This window comes from Strix uralensis, chromosome 6 (genome assembly GCF_047716275.1).
Source record: "Strix uralensis isolate ZFMK-TIS-50842 chromosome 6, bStrUra1, whole genome shotgun sequence".
Classification (NCBI taxonomy): domain Eukaryota; kingdom Metazoa; phylum Chordata; class Aves; order Strigiformes; family Strigidae; genus Strix; species Strix uralensis.
The window spans coordinates 34,479,175-34,496,528 of record NC_133977.1 but is presented as its reverse complement, the minus strand read 5'-3'; the positions used below and the strand labels follow the sequence as shown (position 1 = coordinate 34,496,528).

At 44.4% G+C, this 17,354-nt stretch overlaps 1 protein-coding gene across 7 annotated transcripts in view; it reads left to right on the top strand.

Annotated features, from left to right (window-relative positions):
* HEG1 (heart development protein with EGF like domains 1) overlaps positions 1–16,469 on the top strand; it is a 63,174-nt gene extending 46,705 nt beyond the window's left edge. For 6 of the 7 annotated variants that reach the window (XM_074873634.1, XM_074873632.1, XM_074873633.1 and 3 more), the window contains 6 exons: positions 171–305; positions 5,787–5,829; positions 5,941–5,978; positions 6,513–6,600; positions 8,107–8,281; positions 9,883–16,469. In XM_074873634.1, the coding sequence (XP_074729735.1) occupies positions 171–305; positions 5,787–5,829; positions 5,941–5,978; positions 6,513–6,600; positions 8,107–8,281; positions 9,883–10,032 (629 nt within the window). In that variant the 3' untranslated portion in view covers positions 10,033–16,469. Of the gene's footprint in view, positions 1–170; positions 306–5,786; positions 5,830–5,940; positions 5,979–6,512; positions 6,601–8,106; positions 8,282–9,882 lie in introns of those variants that run through there. The other variant, XR_012629520.1, reaches the window with a different exon arrangement.
* The last annotated feature ends 885 nt before the right edge of the window (positions 16,470–17,354 follow it).

Genomic DNA, 17,354 nt, shown 5'->3' with positions numbered 1-17,354 from the left:
AATGGTGACATAGTGTAATGGTGACTGTCTCCTAATGGAACAAATATTATTTAAATAAAAAGAAGAGATTAAAGCTGCACATGAGCCGAATGTGATGCCTGGGGAAAGCAAACGTGCATAACATGGGTTCAGAGCGAACTGTGCTGATGTTGGCTGCTTCTTCCTGACAGTTGGCAGCTTGTGCAAGCAGAAAGACCCTGAATGTGACAAGGAAACTTCTGAATGCACAGACTTCGATGGAGTGGCCCTCTGCCAGTGCAAAAGTGGGTACTTCAAATACAATAAGATGGACCACTCCTGCCGAGGTATTGCTCTTTATAAGGTGTATTTTGCCTGAATTTTGCTTAAACTTTTTGTTCCAGTGGAAATGAGTGTGTGTGTATTGCTGTGCATGCAAGAAGCTCAGTATTATGAATAAATATTAGTAACTCAAGTTTCTTTTATGTAGTTAGGGGACTTTTCAGCAGACGCTGAAGATACAGTCTCTAGGAATAATATTATCTCTTTCTGGAGCACGCTGTGAGTCACAGTGATTGAGAACAGGGAGAAAGGGGCCCGACTGCTTTGGGCTCCAGTTCAGTGGCACAGAGCAGAGATGACGTGCGTCTCTGCCTGTTTTGATTTTGTCTGAACTCTCAGCGAACTTAGGAGAAGTGCTTTAAACTCACAAGCTTTTATTAATACCTCATCAATATTTTAAAAATAAGTATCTGAAAATGATTATGAATTTATTTTTCAGCTGGGTTCCTAGTAGAAGTTTTAAGCTTAAGTATTCTATTATTTTTTAGCTACTCCTCAGATCATGAAATCTGGTTTTGCTACATTTTAAACAAGGTCTTTGTCCACTTGCCAGTAGTCAAAATGACTTCTGTAGGATCAGGGTGTCTATTCCCTAGTTCCAGTGGTTCTTGTAGGGCTTCTTAAGAAACACAGTTTTCTGATGACGTATCAATAAGAATTGCAGTAGTGGTTATATATTGCTTCTGGCAGTATCTGCTGGGTTGCTGTTGAAATAGGATGAGATGCTTTGTTGATTCCAAATCTGAGCATAGAGTGAGAAAAATGTGCCTGAAAATAACTCATGTGCTGCAGGCTCTGGGATGGACATCTCAAAGATGGGCATCTTTGGGTCCCAGGTCATGGTCCTGCCTTTCCTCCTCTCTGTGGCTCCAGGCAAAACCTTTCTCCTTTGTGTTTTCCTTCCCTCCCTTCATCTTGTATGTTGGTGGAAGGATTTCTATTAGGAAATACTGACCATATCCACCAACCCTTGAGGGGCAGAGAAGGGCTTATGTAGTTAGTGGGGAGCTGAGCTGAAACTTGTGAGGCTTTTGCCCAATTCTTGCTCCATCATTGATGGTGGGAACCCAGGGTGAGTTACTCCTTTTTTCTTGTCCATGTCTCTTGCCAATCAGTGTTGTGAAGATAAATACCTGAAAGGCTGTGAGACACTTGGATGTGATGATTGCAGAAGGCTAAGAGATCTAACATCTTGTACATGTGGTTACTCCCTACTTACGGGTCTTGTTTGCTGTGCAAAATATAAAAACCCTACCTGCACACAGGCAGGCCTCAATTCCACTTTCAGCTCATTGCTGTTAGCAGGAAACATCTTAGTGATCACCTTGAGAGTGTCTGAGGGACAGGACTGATGCAGAATTTAGGCTACAGTGCAGTGGCATGAGGGTAGCACCGACAGCACGGTGCCACACTCCAGCAAGATATCAGATCACTTTGTTCCCATCTACATAAGCCAGGTGGTTGGGATTTTTAAAGGTTTTTTCAAAAGCCAAGCTATGGCCCTCATTTGATATTTAGGGCTATTTTCTGATAAATGTAGAGTACAATATGCCAGCCTCTTTGAAAATCTCTGCCCTCTTAGTGACTAAACAGGAACCAAGGTCTCCTGAGCATCCGACCCTCATTGTGGGTTGTGAAAATGTGGCATGGTAAGTCCAATTATAGTATTTGCAAAGAGGGAAATGGCTATTGTGCTGCCCTGTCCGGTCTGCCCCGTGGGAAGGTGGGTGCGGCTGGGAGAGCTGCTGGGGCATGGGGGATCGGCTGCCCCGACCCCCAGGGATTGTTCTGTCCTGCCTTGCAGTGTCTGTCCCCTGGAGCGTGCTCAGAAAAGCATCCCCTGGACCAAGGAAGGGTTGAGTCTCTGAACCACAGTTTCGACGTGTTGGCCATGTACCTCTCAGTGTGCAGTTCAGTCGTCTCTGGGTCGTTGCTGGTTTTCAACCGTCCTGGTATTTTCAGGGCTGTTTTAGAAACAGGGCGACAAACCCAATGTGTCAGCTTTTCAAGGGCATGCTATTTTTAATAGTACAGAGTGTTTCTGGAGTGAAGCAAGGAACAGCAAAGCAGGTTTCCAAAGAGACCCCTGAGTCTCTTTTGGGAAGGCAAAGGCAAAGGGATCTCAAGTAGAAAAGCACAACTTGATACCTTTGCTTGGCCCCTGACACTTAAGCCTTTCCTCTGTTCCCTGCTCATATTTGAAAGCTTGCCGAGTGAGTGTGACAACACGAGCTCTCCTGGGAGTGTGTTCAAAGGAGCAGGAAAGATGCCAGAGGAGAAAGCAAAGTGGCAGGAAAAGGCAGGGTGAGGAGAGGAAAAGACATAAGGACTGACTGTTTAGGTAAGGCAGAAATGCATGTTCAGGATCTTGCTTTTCCTCTTTACTGCCCCTATAGCCTCCTGGCCTGAGAGCTGTGTGCCAGTGGGATCCCAGGGCTGCTCCTGCCCAAGGCATGGCTCCAGCTTTGAGACCACTCAAGGTGTATGTGCCCTACACACGTTACTGGGCTAGGGCTGAGGGGGTGAGATTAGGCTGGGCTCCAGCATCTGCCTGCAGGCTCCTCCAGGCCTTCCCAACATGCAAGTGGCAGGTGGGAACTGGGGCTGGGATACACAGGGCTGCTGCACTCATTAGAGAAGGCAACTCTAGTGAACTGTCGACGTGATGCCTCCCTCCCCTTCACTGCAGATATCATTATTGCCTGGTCTTGTGGCTCATTTTGGTAGAACATTTGCTCCGTAATGTTTTTGGCCTGCTTCTGTTAGTGAGTGAAAGGAGCAACCCATCCAGTCTCATTTTGCTAGTGCTTTGGTGTTTTGAATGAGCCAGGCAAGTATCCTTTGGGATTTACTACCCCTGCCCTGGCTGTTTGTTGACTGAGGCTCTTAACTCTTGTCCAGTCAACCTCCGATCTCTTCCTTGACTTCAAAGAAACCATCTCGGAGAGAGAAAAATAAATCCAGTGCAAAAATCATTACGATGAGATGCAGCAGGGGGGCTACATAAAGCGCCTCACCCTCCCCATCACCAGCTCTTGGGGAATAAATGGAGTGAAAGAGGTAGTGGAGGAGTAGTGGGGCTATATGGAGTAGAGAAAGGGGTTCAAGACCAGCTATCATGGACATCAGTCCCCCCGTTATCATTGGTGCCAGTTGCTACAAGTCTCTGCCTAGAGCTGCAATATTCATGATGTGAGTGCATCACTCATCTGTGTCCACACACCCCACAGGGAAAATGGCATGCTGAGTAATGGGAGATGCTTAGTAAATGGTATATAGGCTGCAAACATTATGTCAATCTGACCAGAAGCAAGACAGGGCATCCAAGAGCGGAGTGCCAGGCACACTGTGGGTTGTATATCCTGGAAAGCAAAGACTTGGGCAGAGCTGCAAAGGGGGTCTGGTGGGTAAAGAAGAGGTCCCCAGCTCCGGCTTGTAAGGCTAATATGGTCCCTGGGTGCATTTAGGAGGCACAGACAGGCAGAAGAGGGGAAGTTTTGTTATCCCTGGGCTTTCAACATCCATTTCTGGGAGCGAGAAATCAAAAGGGTCAAAGAGAACCTGTGAGTGTTCAGAGAAAAGCTGCAATAACCAGGGAGACTCAAAGATCTCAGTGCACTTGGCTTTATTAAAGGCAAAGGAGCGATGTGATGGTGATGGTGAGGAGGAAAAATGTGATCATATAACCTTTTCCAATCTAGCAAGTAAACATCCAAAGGCTGGAATTTGACACTAGGATAATTCAGACCAGAAAGAAGGTGAATGTTTTTAATGGCTGGGGAAATTAACTTTATGAGCATCTGACCCAGGGTTGTGGTTGATTGTCTGTCACTGAAAATATTAAAATCAGTCTTGGATGGTTCTCTAAAATGTAGCTCCAGTTCAGTTATTTGATTTGACACTGGAATTAAATTTAGAGAAGTTCTGTGACCTGTATTATGAGGGGGAGGCCACAGTCACATTGCTCCCTGCTGGCATCAATATGACTTGCTAGTGGTGCTGGAAGAGCCATAAACTTCTGAATCCAGCCAGAATACTACTGCTCTCTCTTGGTTTACTATGATATTGCCAGCCCTTCCTAATGGACAACATTACACATTTGTCCTTCTTTTCTTCCTTCCTCCCCTCCTGTGCGAAGTGTTTCTGAAAATAGTTGCTGGCTGTGCCAGAAGGGAAAAGGCATCTGGTGTGCTGGGAGCAGCAGAGGAGGAGAGGGCTTTGCTGCGGCTTTGCTGGGATCGCTGCTGGGCAGCCCCTCCTCTCCCCGCAGATATCCTCATGCTTTCTGGGGTTAGAGAGTGCCTGAGCTTTCAGCTGCAGGTTTTCCCTATGGTTAGAGAGCAAGGCAGAGGGAAGAGGGCTTGAGAGCTGCTGCCTCACCATTTTTAAGCATATGGTGTTTGAGGGCAAAAAAAATCCATAAGCATTTTCGTTTTCACTTAACAATCTAGTTTTATTCCCTGTGGATTGTGCTGCAGGGATTTTCCAGACCCCTGGTGATGTTTCACAGACCCCCAAGGGCTGCTGCATGTGCTGGCCCTGGATTGTCCCTCTGTCCAAAGTGACTCCGTCCATGTCACTCCTACTCAGGTCTTTGAGTGATCACCTTCGCTGCCTCTGCGGAAGGCAGCAGATCTGCAGGAGCTCTGGTGGGACTATTGCTGAATAAAGCAGGGATCTTATAATTGTATTTCTAATGTATCATCACCTTTGCTGCTCATCAGAAGGGTGGTATAATTTTTTCAGATAGCTCATGTGATAAGGTAGCTGTCCATAAGCAAAGAAATTACTTTATTTAGAAGCAATGGTTTCAGTTTTTTGCCAACATTTTTTACACAGCAGTGTTCTGGGTTATTTAGACCTAGTAAATTTAATTTCTATTCTATAGTAAAATATGGTATTTCAAAATTTGATTTAGCTCCAGGTTTGAAAGACAAGAAAAAAAGATGACATGAGGCAAAACATAACATACCACTTTGGGTTACCCTGACTGTGTTTCCATAACATTTTGTTGCAATACTAACATTTAGAAGTAATAGCGTGCATCAATGCTAAAGTAGCACTGTTCAAATGAGGTTTCAAAGCAAAGACTGGAGGCACTTGCAGATGTTTTACACTGCTATTTTGTGGGAAGCAGTACAAGCGTGCAGTGAGTTTCCATTTGGGCAAGAAGAGGTTCTGCTAGGAATTACGTTACCAGCTGCCCACCCTGTGCCAGGCTCCGGGCTAGCTCTGCCGGGAAGCCCTGAAATGGTCCTGTCAAAGCCAGCGGGAGCTGAATTTAAATGCACGGTGTTTTGCCTAAACCGGAGGAGATACTGCATCACATCAGAGGGCATCGCGTTCCTGCTGTGCCAGCAGCACAGACCGGATTGTTGGTTCCCAAGGTTGTTTGGGGTGAAGCTGCCGTGGGAACCGGTGATAGAAAATGCCTCCCCTGCACCACTATGTGGTGCTCATGGCCCTTCTCTCTTCTGTATTTTCAGCCTGTGAAGATGGATATAAGCTGGAAAATGAGACCTGTGTGAGGTATGGTGACTGTTCTGCCCTTCTCCTACCCCACCATCCTTCCTAATACTGCTGTGGTGACCTGTTGGCACAACTAAGCCACTGAAACTCCCGTTTGTTTTCTGTTACCAGCTGCCCGTTTGGCTTAGGTGGATTCAACTGTGGAAACCGTAAGTACTGAGCTTTGTTTCTTTTAATTTCCACACCATCAGAAATGGGAAATTTGAAGCAAGTAGTTGCAAATGACTATGTCTAAAATGCAGTAGGTACATGCTACTCTTGTCAATGATATTTGTTTCTTCATTTCTGTTGAAAATTATTTTGTTGACCTTTGACAAAGTTGATTTAATATTATCTACTAAGGATAGGTGATCTTTCTCTGGATACTCTATCATGACAGCACATATAGTGGGCTCTCTTGAAGCAAGATGTTTGGAGTTGAATCCATGAAATACTGTTTGAATTGTTCTGATCTATCAGTGAAGGGAATCCATCCCCTAGGGAAAGAAGAGTTTGTTCTTCCTTCAGCAGATCACCAACTCCATTCATTTCACTTGAAAATTTAAGACAGTATTGCTTGCAGAGGGAGGGACGATGGGAAATAAATGGTTAATCCCTTTGCATGAGGACTGTGGATATGTTTACATTAGTATTTACAACCATATCACTGTTTCTAAGTGAGTCTCTGTCTTTCCCGTCTGTAGCATATCAGCTCATCACCGTGGTGATCGCGGCTGCAGGAGGGGGACTTTTGCTTATCATGGGCATAGCACTGATTGTCACCTGCTGCCGGTAGGTACTGCCACCAGCCCCGGCTCACATGGCATCCTCTCAGTGGGTTACACCACACTTAGTGCTCCACATGTGAACCCTGAAGGACCAAAACATAGGTGAAAACATAGAATAGCTAAGCAAGTGGGTTAATCAGAGATGCTGAAGTATTACACTGTGCTTTCATTTGGGGCATATCTTCTTCTTTCCCATCAACCAGGCTAAAAAATTGAACTGGGTGTCTCTTAAGGATGTGCCTGGCAATCATGTCTGCTAAGGTTGAGAAGCAAAGGAGTCCTTCCCATGCAGAGCTGTAAGGCAGCCAAGGAGCAGTCTCCAAAAATGCAAACTAAGTAGAAAGGAGAAGTTTAGGCAACAGGAGGGGTTACTGGCAATTGCTCAAGTGGTGTTTGAGTGTATTTAAGGCTATTTTAATTTTCCTTTATGGACAAGTCCTGCATGTGCTCTCACTTTGTGTGTCTCTCCCTCTCAGACGTACACACACATATGCACATGTAGCTCCTGTACCTGCCCGTAGCTTCGGACTAGAGGCAAGATGTGCTTGCTGAGGAAGTTCTGCTTCATAATTTATGTATCACAAAAAGGTCTGCCTTGCAGTAACACTCTCTCCCCACCATTCCAGCTCCCAAATCTAGGATTTCAGAGCTCTCTGATTAAAGGCAGTAGCTGGATTTATCAGGAACATAGAAATAGCAGTGGTTTGGTTGTCACAGTGGTGTGTGCTTGTTCCCATGTTTTGAGCCCAAGGGACGCCAGCAAGCCCCAGCCAGGAGGTGTGATGGCCAGTACACCTGTGGGCTCCAGAGTGCAGATCTCTGCAGGGATGGACTAGTCTCATGATCCTGGCCTTTGGCAGGTTATGTGACTTCCTGGAGGGTATTCTGCTTTGAACTGGAAGCATCACCAAAGTCCACTCGAACAACACGGTAGTCACGTAGGGGCATTTGGTGTCATTCAGACTGGCCCCTTGCAGCTCTTCCTTCTTAGGAATAATATAGTGCCTAGAAGTGTTATAGTTAAGCACTTAGAGACTTGAATAGCACAGGGATTCCTGGGAACAGGCTGTGTGGTGTTTAGCTGCCTGCCAGGTTAAACCACAACAGTCCCCATTTTTCTTTCTTCCTAGATTTCCATGACTTTTTCATTGACTCAGGTGAACACACACATTTTCAAGAGACAGCAGGCATAAATTGGAACAGGAGAGGTTCAGACTGAATGTAGGGAAGAGGACAGTAAGGCATTGGAACAGTTTGCTCAGAGAGGTTATGCCATCTCCATCCTTGGAGATTTCAAATCCCACCAGATAATGCCCTGAGTGGCATGATCTGACCTCATATCTGGTTTTGCCTTGGAGCAGAAGATTGGACTGTAGCCCTTCTGAGGTGATCTTTGTTCCCAGTCAAGGTTCATAGCATGAAGTAAATCTCCTGAAATCATGTCAGAAGTGCATACAAGATAGCAGGATAAGTTTTATGTTTTCATTTTCCTTCATTCTTTTATGAACAGGAAGAATAAAAATGACATAAGTAAACTCATTTTCAAGAGTGGGGATTTCCAGATGTCACCGTATGCTGAATATCCAAAGAACCCCCGGGCACAGGAGTGGGGCAGAGAGACCATCGAGATGCAGGAGAACGGAAGCACCAAGAACCTGTTGCAGATGACAGATGTGTATTATTCGGTATCTATCCATATCTTAACCATTAATCCTTTGTGCCTGATACAGGAAAGGCATATTCCTTTATTTTTGGAAGTACAGATCGCTTTCCTGAAAAATAAAAGACAGCAAGGCATTGAGAGTCCTATGGACTCTAGCTATTACATGTGGTGAATATCACAAAGAGATGTCATTAGGAATAACGCTAGGGAAGTGTTCAGGAACATTTTGGTAGATGCCCCAAAAGTCCAATCCTAGAGTAGAGAAGGACAGTTAAAGATTTTGGACAGACTGCTAGGGATCCCTGTGGGTGGTTTTCTCCCACCCTCACTGATGATGCTGGAAGGTTGAGACCTCTGCCTGGGGGATTTCACCCCAAGATGGGAAGATGCTGGTCACTGAGGACCCCTCATTTCCTCCACTCCTCCCCTCTTCAGAGTACAGGCCCCTTCCTGCACCAGGAAGGGTGCATAAGGAGCATCCATTCAGCTCTGAGGGAACAAATGACAGGGAAGAAGTGGTGGAGGAGTAAGAGACTCTGTAGGGCACAGAAAGACACAAACACAAGACCTGCTGTCATGGTTGGTACCATCTGCTAATGTCTGTATCCAGAGCTGCTGTGATGCTGGTGTCTCATCTGTCACTAATCTACAGCAATGTGCTGGATGTACTTAAGGTGTGTGTGGGTTACTCACGTGAGTGAAGGTTGCAGGATTTCACGCAAATCACACATTCTGGACTCCTGCTTTCCAGAGCAGAGAGCAGCAGCAATACCTTTTTTCTGGCTTGTATTTTAAGTTTTTCAGTAAGCAAGTTTACTGGGTTGCACAGCATGAAAGGAAATAATCCTTCCTACTTCCAGTAAGAATGAGAGATTTAGAAATGAAAATGTATTTCCTAAACATTTTTTAAGGCTTTTATTATGCTGGCAACTAGAAAGGGGAGCTTTTTAGCAAGCAGTTGGTGATGAGGGCTTTGCATGGATCAGCTCTGTAACAGATCAAACCAGGTGGCTTGATGTTATTTACTGGGTGAAAGGATTGTACAGTTTTGGTCTTAGACATCAAAGTTCCTCAACCAAGTGTCTCCAGAAGATTTACTTAAGAAAGAGAACGGAAGAGAAAGGAAGGTCATATTACTTTGTGTTTGTCATATAATACAAGTGCCTGCATTGGGAGAGTAGGTACCTATGGTAGTGGGGAGAAAAGTGCTCTCAGGTAATAATCGAAGTAGGAGACTACTTTTGATTTTCTATAAGTATTTCCTTTAAGGATGGCTCTGGGACAATATCCTTTTCGTGAGAGTTGTTTCAATACCTGAGCTCATCAGCACAATTCTCTTGGATTAAAAATTAACTGTGCACTTAGACTGCACTTGGTGGAGCCAGGTGAACTTCAAATATGCTAATTAGCAAGATGTCGAAACTAGATTGCATCAGAATAGTTCCTTCAGGTAATGCATAACTCCCACAGTAAAAATCATTCTGCGTTATAGAGATCATTAGCAATCATGTTGTTCCTTCTAGCTACTGAAATAACTGCTGGGAAAGGCGGTAAGGCTGTGCCTGAAGGAGGATTTGAGTGTGAGAATAAGACCCTTTTTATTTAATCTTTTTGTTAATACAGCCAACTGGACTGAGAAATCCTGAACTGGAAAGAAATGGACTTTATCCTCCCTACACTGGTTTGCCTGGATCTCGACATTCATGCATCTACCCTGGACAATACAATCCATCCTTCATTAGTGATGAAACCAGAAGAAGAGACTATTTTTAGCAGGGAGTGGAGAGGGAGTGGAAGATTGACACAGTTTTGTGGCCCTTGATCCCCAGGTACAATCTGTCTCCTGGGCAGTTCAGCCCACATCAATCTTACTCTTCCCATTTAACAGGAAGGACTTTGAACTTCATGCCAAGCGTTGCTGCCCCGAGGATCAGTTACACTTACTGAACAGCAGAGAGAAGGAGGAGGAGGGAGTGGCTCAAGGTGCACATCACTAAAAGACCCAGATGGAAGTTAACATATATACTCTGGATTTGTTCTGTGCTGCTGCTTCACTCTTTACGCTACATGGCAAGCATGGATCAGTACAGGCAGATGAACTGTGCCCAGCACTCTGCATTGAATACCACTAGGGAGTGTTTTGTTTACAGATCTTGTTCACTGTTGACTGTGCTTGTCTTCTTAGCCATCCTTCATGCAAAGATTCACTGTGCAACTGCTATTGGTAGGGCATGTTTGTCCACCCCCTTTTTCATTGCAGCATTGCTTTCTGCTTCATACACAACAGGGAAGCTGGCTTGTCCTCTGGCCTTCACCTTCTTACTGGTAGAAGTTCTCCAAATGGCTGGATCCTTGCTGGTACCTGGTGATACTGGCTGAATTTATGGGTTAATAGTCTCCAAGGAGTATGAGAAAGTTAGTCATACCACTGCAATTTTAACTGAAAAAACACAGCTGATCCTATGTGCTGCTTTGAAAATTTCCTGTGTATAGGAAAGAGTCCGAGTATGTCGTTGTTTTGTCAACCAGTGTTGTTCAGAAGTGATGCCACTATACATCATCATAATGCTTCCATATAGGATCTTATGGGAACCGCAGGGATTTAAATGCCTGTAGAAACAGCAATATAATGTTAAATAATTGCTCACAGGGAAGAAGAAGATGAGCTGGGAATTCAGCATGTTCCTTATGAGGAATTTGGGAAGGAGCAATAATGCTATAGCCCTGGATGGGCAAGTGGAAGCTGAATTCTGGGCACTGCAGGTGGGACATAGTTTTGAAGCTTCCACAGCCCACCTCGACTTCTGTAGGAGCTGTGGAGGCTTTCAGTACATTGGAAAATAAGGCTTAGTGCAGTCAGGTGCATTTAAGGGAGAGAAAAACATGATGCTTTCAATACTTGTGGAGCAAAGATCACTTATGTTGAAGTGTTTTGCTTTCTTCCATCCTAGTTTTGAGTGATTCAGACCAGGCAGGTTTCCTCACCTAGGTGTGTTAATTCATACTCCACCTCGGCAAAAGCTGAAGAATGTTAAGTTATTACGTTTCTCATCAAAGAGCAGATTGAAAGGTTAACCTGAGTCATCTAAATCCTGTCTAGATACAAGATTCAGATACAGGTCCTTCCCCTGAATGTGACTGCACTTTTAATTCAAGGTGGCTGCTTGTATGAGGATAACAAATAGCACAATTCCTTAGCCATTAACCTACCATCTCTGTAGTGCATACATAAGCTAGTTTCACTGAAGGGCACATACCCTCTGATATTCCCTTCTCCCCCACCACGCTTGAAAAGACGTGGTGCCTACAAGTAAGTTCATAAGGTAGCTCAGCTCACTGATGCACTAAGGACTGCGGGATGTGTCCCCCAAAGTGCCTAACCCCAAGTGAGAACAGCAGTTCAGAGGCTGACATGTTGTGTGGTTGGTCTCTGGAGGCAAACCTGGGGGGATGCAGAGCCCTCCATCAGGGAGCAGGTAGTAGTGCTTGCATCCTACAGATGCTGTGAGTCCCCAGATCCTTTCCCAGCACTTTGAAGGCTGTTGTGTTCCCTATCAGAAGTGAGCTACAGCTACCCAGAGGAAGGGGAGCTAGCACTAGGCAGTCATCAGCTGCGTGAGCTAAGAGGTTTCTGGTCCCTGCTCACATTTACTTCTATTTTCTCAAAACTGCAAGGCAGGAAAGGCACCACAAATGTGCTGGAGAAGACATAGTTTGGTGTACCAACCATAGCACACAAACGCAGCGTCTTTTTGTGCCTCACCTGTTATCTACTATGTAGATACAGCAGTGTGGGCTTGCAGAAAAACAGATCATTATGGATGTCTAGGGCAGTATCCTTTGCACTTACATGATCTTACGGTGACAATGCATGGAACTTCATGCCTGTCTGATCCATAATCAGCCTCACAGGTGGTAGTACACAGCCTATCTCAACTGTAGGAGGGAGATGAATGGATGATCATGGGAAGTACAGCTGCCTAAAGAGCTGTATTTAAGGAAAACTCTAGTTACAGTATCCAAAATAGTGTAACAGGTAAAGCACGAGAACTAGCTGTTCCTTGCCATGCAGATCAGTGTTCCAGTCCATGAATGATGTTCTCCCTTTCGTTAGCAGCCGATATCTTAATTACACAGGATCTGCTGGATGATGTGAACTAAGGGCTTGACCCTGCTGTGCTGTGGGGTCCTTCAAAGAGGACATTGGCAGGGTTGTTTCTGTGTGAGTGAGTTGCCTCTGGTTTTGAGAGTGCCTAGGACAGAAAGGACTGCTTTTCCCGTGGTGTGGAGGAGGGTTTTGTCTGTGTTACAAAAGGAAGGGGGAAGCTGGGATTCATGCTAAATCTAAATCCAAAGCGTATAGAAAAGCACTGGGCTCTGCCCCTATTTATTAAAGCAGCTTAGCAAAAATGAAGATTGTCCCAGCAATGATGGTAGGATTTAACCATGTGCCAGCATTTTGTCAGATAGGGAAGAGTTTAGACACATGCTTATAGGCAAATATGTTTAATTGCTTGGTTAGTCCAAAGACAGAAATGTTCCTGTGTGTGCCAAGTACAGAGTAGGAAATATCAACTCACAATTGCAGATTAATCTTTCTATATAAAGAGTAACATGGACTATGTGAACAAATTTCCTGGTCTGTATCTCACAGCAAATTTCGAGGAATTTGAGTGGAAATGAGATAGGACTGTTCCTAATTGAGATCACACAGAAGTTTGCTAGTAATTAATTTTCATTTCTTAATGATCTTCAAATTCTTAATGCTGTATATGGAGTGAAAGGATCTCAGTAAACCCAGTAGGATTTTCTGAGTGGGGGCTGAAAAACTTGGCCTTTTCCAAAAGAGACAACTTTATTGCACAGAAATTTTGTCGCTACCAGAACAGGTAAACTTTGGGAAATTTCTTAGGAGAATGTATCGTTTGCAGCCTGACCTTCCTTTTAGCTTTGGTAAGAAAAGAGTCACGGAGCCAGTGCATAGTCCACAGGAGGAGGAAAAGAGTCTCTCCTGACCTGTAGCACCTTCTCTGGGTGTCTTAGGAGGCCCCACTCAGCAGGCAGAAGAGGATATAAACAGGTGTCAGCACCAGGGTGGGTACAGGTGCTTTCCCACATGGTGATCCAGGAAGTCTTTGCTCAGTGGATGGAGCCTGGGGTGATTCAGCCCCCAGGTCTCCGCCAGCCCAGCCGCTCCTTGTGCTGCAATGTTTCCATCTTCACCCAGGCCCCAGCGGCTCCCAGCTCCACTAGGGCAGAAGGGGTGGGTGCAGTGCAGTGTGTTTTGCCACAGCTTATGACAGTTATTTTACTGCAATTAATTACTACCACATCCCAGCAGTAACAGGCTTGTCTGGCCACAGCAGGGATGGGACCTGTTTCTGTGCAGCTTGCCTCTGTTAAAGCTGCCATTGGGATCCTCCCTGTTTTCTTCCATCTCTGCCATAAACTAAGCACCCTCTGGCAGTGGAGTGGGGTTTGTCACTCCTGTAGGATGTGCGAGGGGTCTTCACATGCCCTCAAGCCCACTTTCAAATGTGGATGCTTCTCTGGTCAGTACCTAACTCCCCATAAGATGTCTAAATCAGCTTATTTCTCAGACTATTTAGATTAATTTTAGCTACTCAAGTATACTGGATGTTTTTGCCAAGTGGAATTGATCTCTACTGTCCAAGAGGATAAGATAGAAGCAGCCTGTTTCTTGTAAGGAGGATGCAAGTGGTTCAGGCAGATGTGGGGAAAGGAAGAAAAACTACACACACTGCACAGAAATCTGCTTTTGCTCCTGGCTGCTGTGGAAAGCTAGGGGAGCAGTCAGCAAGGGCCCACAGGCAGATGTGTGGGTGTATTTTTGATTAACTTTGGAAAAAATGCTAATTATGTTGCTTGACAGGAAAAGATGTGGGAGGCACACCTTTGCTGCCATGGTGCTCTGCCAGTTGCCCTGACAAAAGCCTCTCACCAACAAAAATACCCCTGGCAGCCATCCTAGGAGAGGCAGCCCCAGTGAACAGAGCAGCAAAACACAGAGTTGAGGGATCATTCAAAAGGGAGGCTCATACGCACAGCCTTCATGCACTGCTGCTCGCCCTGGCCAGCCCTCCCAGCTGCACTGGAAAATTCGGGGGCCTTTTGCATACTGTTGAAAACCTCACAGCACTGAATTGGGCTATATGAGGAACAAACAGGACAGGGGCATTTTGATGCCCTTTGCCCTCCACATCTAAAGCATTAGGTAACAGCAGCAATGAATCTCATTGCTGTTGCGGCATTTCCCGCAAGACCTACTGTCACAGTCATCTACTGAGTCACCCCTTGTGACCCGCCTTCTGAAAGGTATTTGCCTCCACAAAGAGTGGTAGTAAAAAGCTTTAAAATATAGCAATAAATTGCAGTTAGAGAGAGGTGTTTCTCATTGTGAAATTGTTTGTGCCAATACTTGTAAAGATTTTTGCCAGTACCTGAGTGAGCAGCAGCACGGTTTGGACATTGCTGCAGACACACCAAGTGCTTCCCCAGAGCTTGTCTCTAACACCGGTCAATGGCCATATCCATTCCAAATCCAGCTGGACTTCTCATTCCCTCATAGTGATGTTTAATCTTTAGTTTTCTTTCTTAAATTAACAAGAACGGATGCATTTTACTTAAATGCTCTTCCTGTGCTGACTAATGTTTTTTCCTCTTTACACACAAAGGACCTAATCCAGCATCCATTATAGTGACCAGGGTAATTCTCCCATGGACTGCAATGAAGTTTTTTTTTAGGCCTGAATTATTCCACCACGCGGGGCCACCTGTGTGTAGTACATGCTTTCCCGTGTCTCTGTGTTCTGCCTATTCCTGTGATACTGTTGCTGCCTCTGCCTGTGGTATTTATTTTTTAAAAGTATACTTACTACTCTAAGCAGGACCTGTATTATGTGAGATTGAACAAAACCAGGTTCAAGATTTGAAACACCTTCCTGAGAAGAGAAAGAATGTGAATTTTGTGTAGCTGTTTTACCGATCAGCCAACCTGTTTCCTATCGTGTAAGATCTTCTAGGGATGTTGAGGTGCTTCCTGCAGTCACAGATAAGAACTGTTCCTCAGTTCACTCTTACTTGTCCCTTTAGAAATGAAGCAAGACCTCCCAGTTTCGAAAGGGGTATGTGCTGTGTGCTTGAAAGTTTTTGGGAGCTTTGCAATGTGCATTTAATTCTTCGTGCCATTGAACTGCTGAAATCAAAAAGCAGGACAGAAATCCAAGGGGTAAGAAATAGCAAAAAAAAAAAAAAAAAGAAAGAAAAAGAATATGTTTACTTGTTTTGCAGAAGTAAACATCTAAAGTGAGTGTGGCTTCTGTACTGTAAGGTCATATGTGGATGACACCTCTTCTGTGTCTAGTTTGTGTTGCATGTGCGTGATATCCTTGTTGAGGGAAAACCTAGAGAGGGTGCCTGAGGTTCCTCAAAAGTAGTGTGTAAATGCGAAGTCCTTTGGTGTTTATTTTGGTAATATGCTAGAAGGGATGGGAGTCTTGCCTGGGTTAATGACTGCAGCAGGCAGCCCCCAGATCTGCAAAATCCTATATGGAAAAGTCCTGTGGAATACAGTAAAAACTGATCACTTCTCTCAAACAGTGCCATAGAATTCACCTGACATAAAAGGTCTCCAATAAAATCTGCTAGGATGAGTTTACTTTAAAGAAAAAAATACTCAACTGAATAAATACTTAATAGTTTCCTTTTTTAAAGGAAATACTGTTAAACTCAGTCATTTGTTTAAAGCCCTGTTAAATTCTACAGGACTTTCTCCTAACAGAAGGTCAGACTCGTGTGTAAAATCATAATGGTTTATTTGAGCAGCTTTCAGAATTGCAGTAGTAAAGCTCACCTTTTGTGAGCTCTATTTCAAAAGGTAAATTTTCAGCATTTGTTTGTGCTTCTTTTATCAAGCTGAATGTAAACCTGCTTTATGTTCTTGACATTCCCCTGTTTCCTTCCCTGTATCTCTGAATGTTTGCTTCCAAGTCGCTGAGGTTCTGAGGACATTTTCCAAACCAGTATTATTTAAAGTTGTATCATATTTTCAGCCTCCACTAATTATACAGTACTGTAGTAGCAAAATATAATTTTTGAGGATTGGATTATTTTTATACCTGCATCCAATATTATTAAATCTGGCGTTCTAGTCAGTATTATAAAAGAATACAATAAAACTATGAATATTACTATGTCTCAGCTTTTTTATTGTCTTTAGCTTTTCTTCTGAAGAGATACATATGCAACTTTTAGATGGTTTTAAGTATAATTAGAAATCTAATCTAGAATATAAGATATGTTACAGTTCTTTTGTTCTTCTGGTGGTGCTTGGTGATTAAATAAAATTAAAAGCAAAGAGGAGATGGGTATGTTCTATTAGTTGTGCTGAATGAACTGCTCAGCTGAAATACAAGTTGTGTTCCGATATGTTTGTTTCAGTAGCATTAATCAATTCAGTTTCATTTTAATTTTTTCCTCAATATAATTTTTCATCCTGCTGGGATTGCAAGAGAATTGGTGAAGCTGTGTGTTTGCATGTGTGAGTGTGTGTTGGTGAGAGGAAAACCTCAGGAGAGGTTGGTGCAGCAGGGCTGTTTGTAAGAGCAAGGGACTGGACCTGACCACAGTGAGATCTAGTACTACCTAGTAAGTGCCACAAGGGACTGTGAAGAATATACAGCTGAGTGTCTCTCAGAGGAAGACCTTGAGTCCAGATGAACACAGTGTCCAGCCCAGGCTGCCAGGAAGAGGCGTGATGTGGAAGAGCATCTGGAGTAATGGCAGGTATGTTCATCTGGGACAATCTTTTCCTATATTGCTCTAGAGGAGTGCAACACGCAACTGTGATAGCAATCGGATGGGACTAAGGTGGGATTAATCTGCTCTACCAAAAGTTAGGTGGCCAGTTTGAACCCACCATCTGGCTCCTCCAGCAGCCATGAATAGAGACAAATGTCCGCAGAGGGTAGCTCACCCCATGGTAAGATATCCCTTACCCTTGACAGTAGCGTCACCAGGCCCCCACTAGACAGCTGCCCTAGATGAAGTGAGTGCCGCTCGCAAAGAAATGGTGG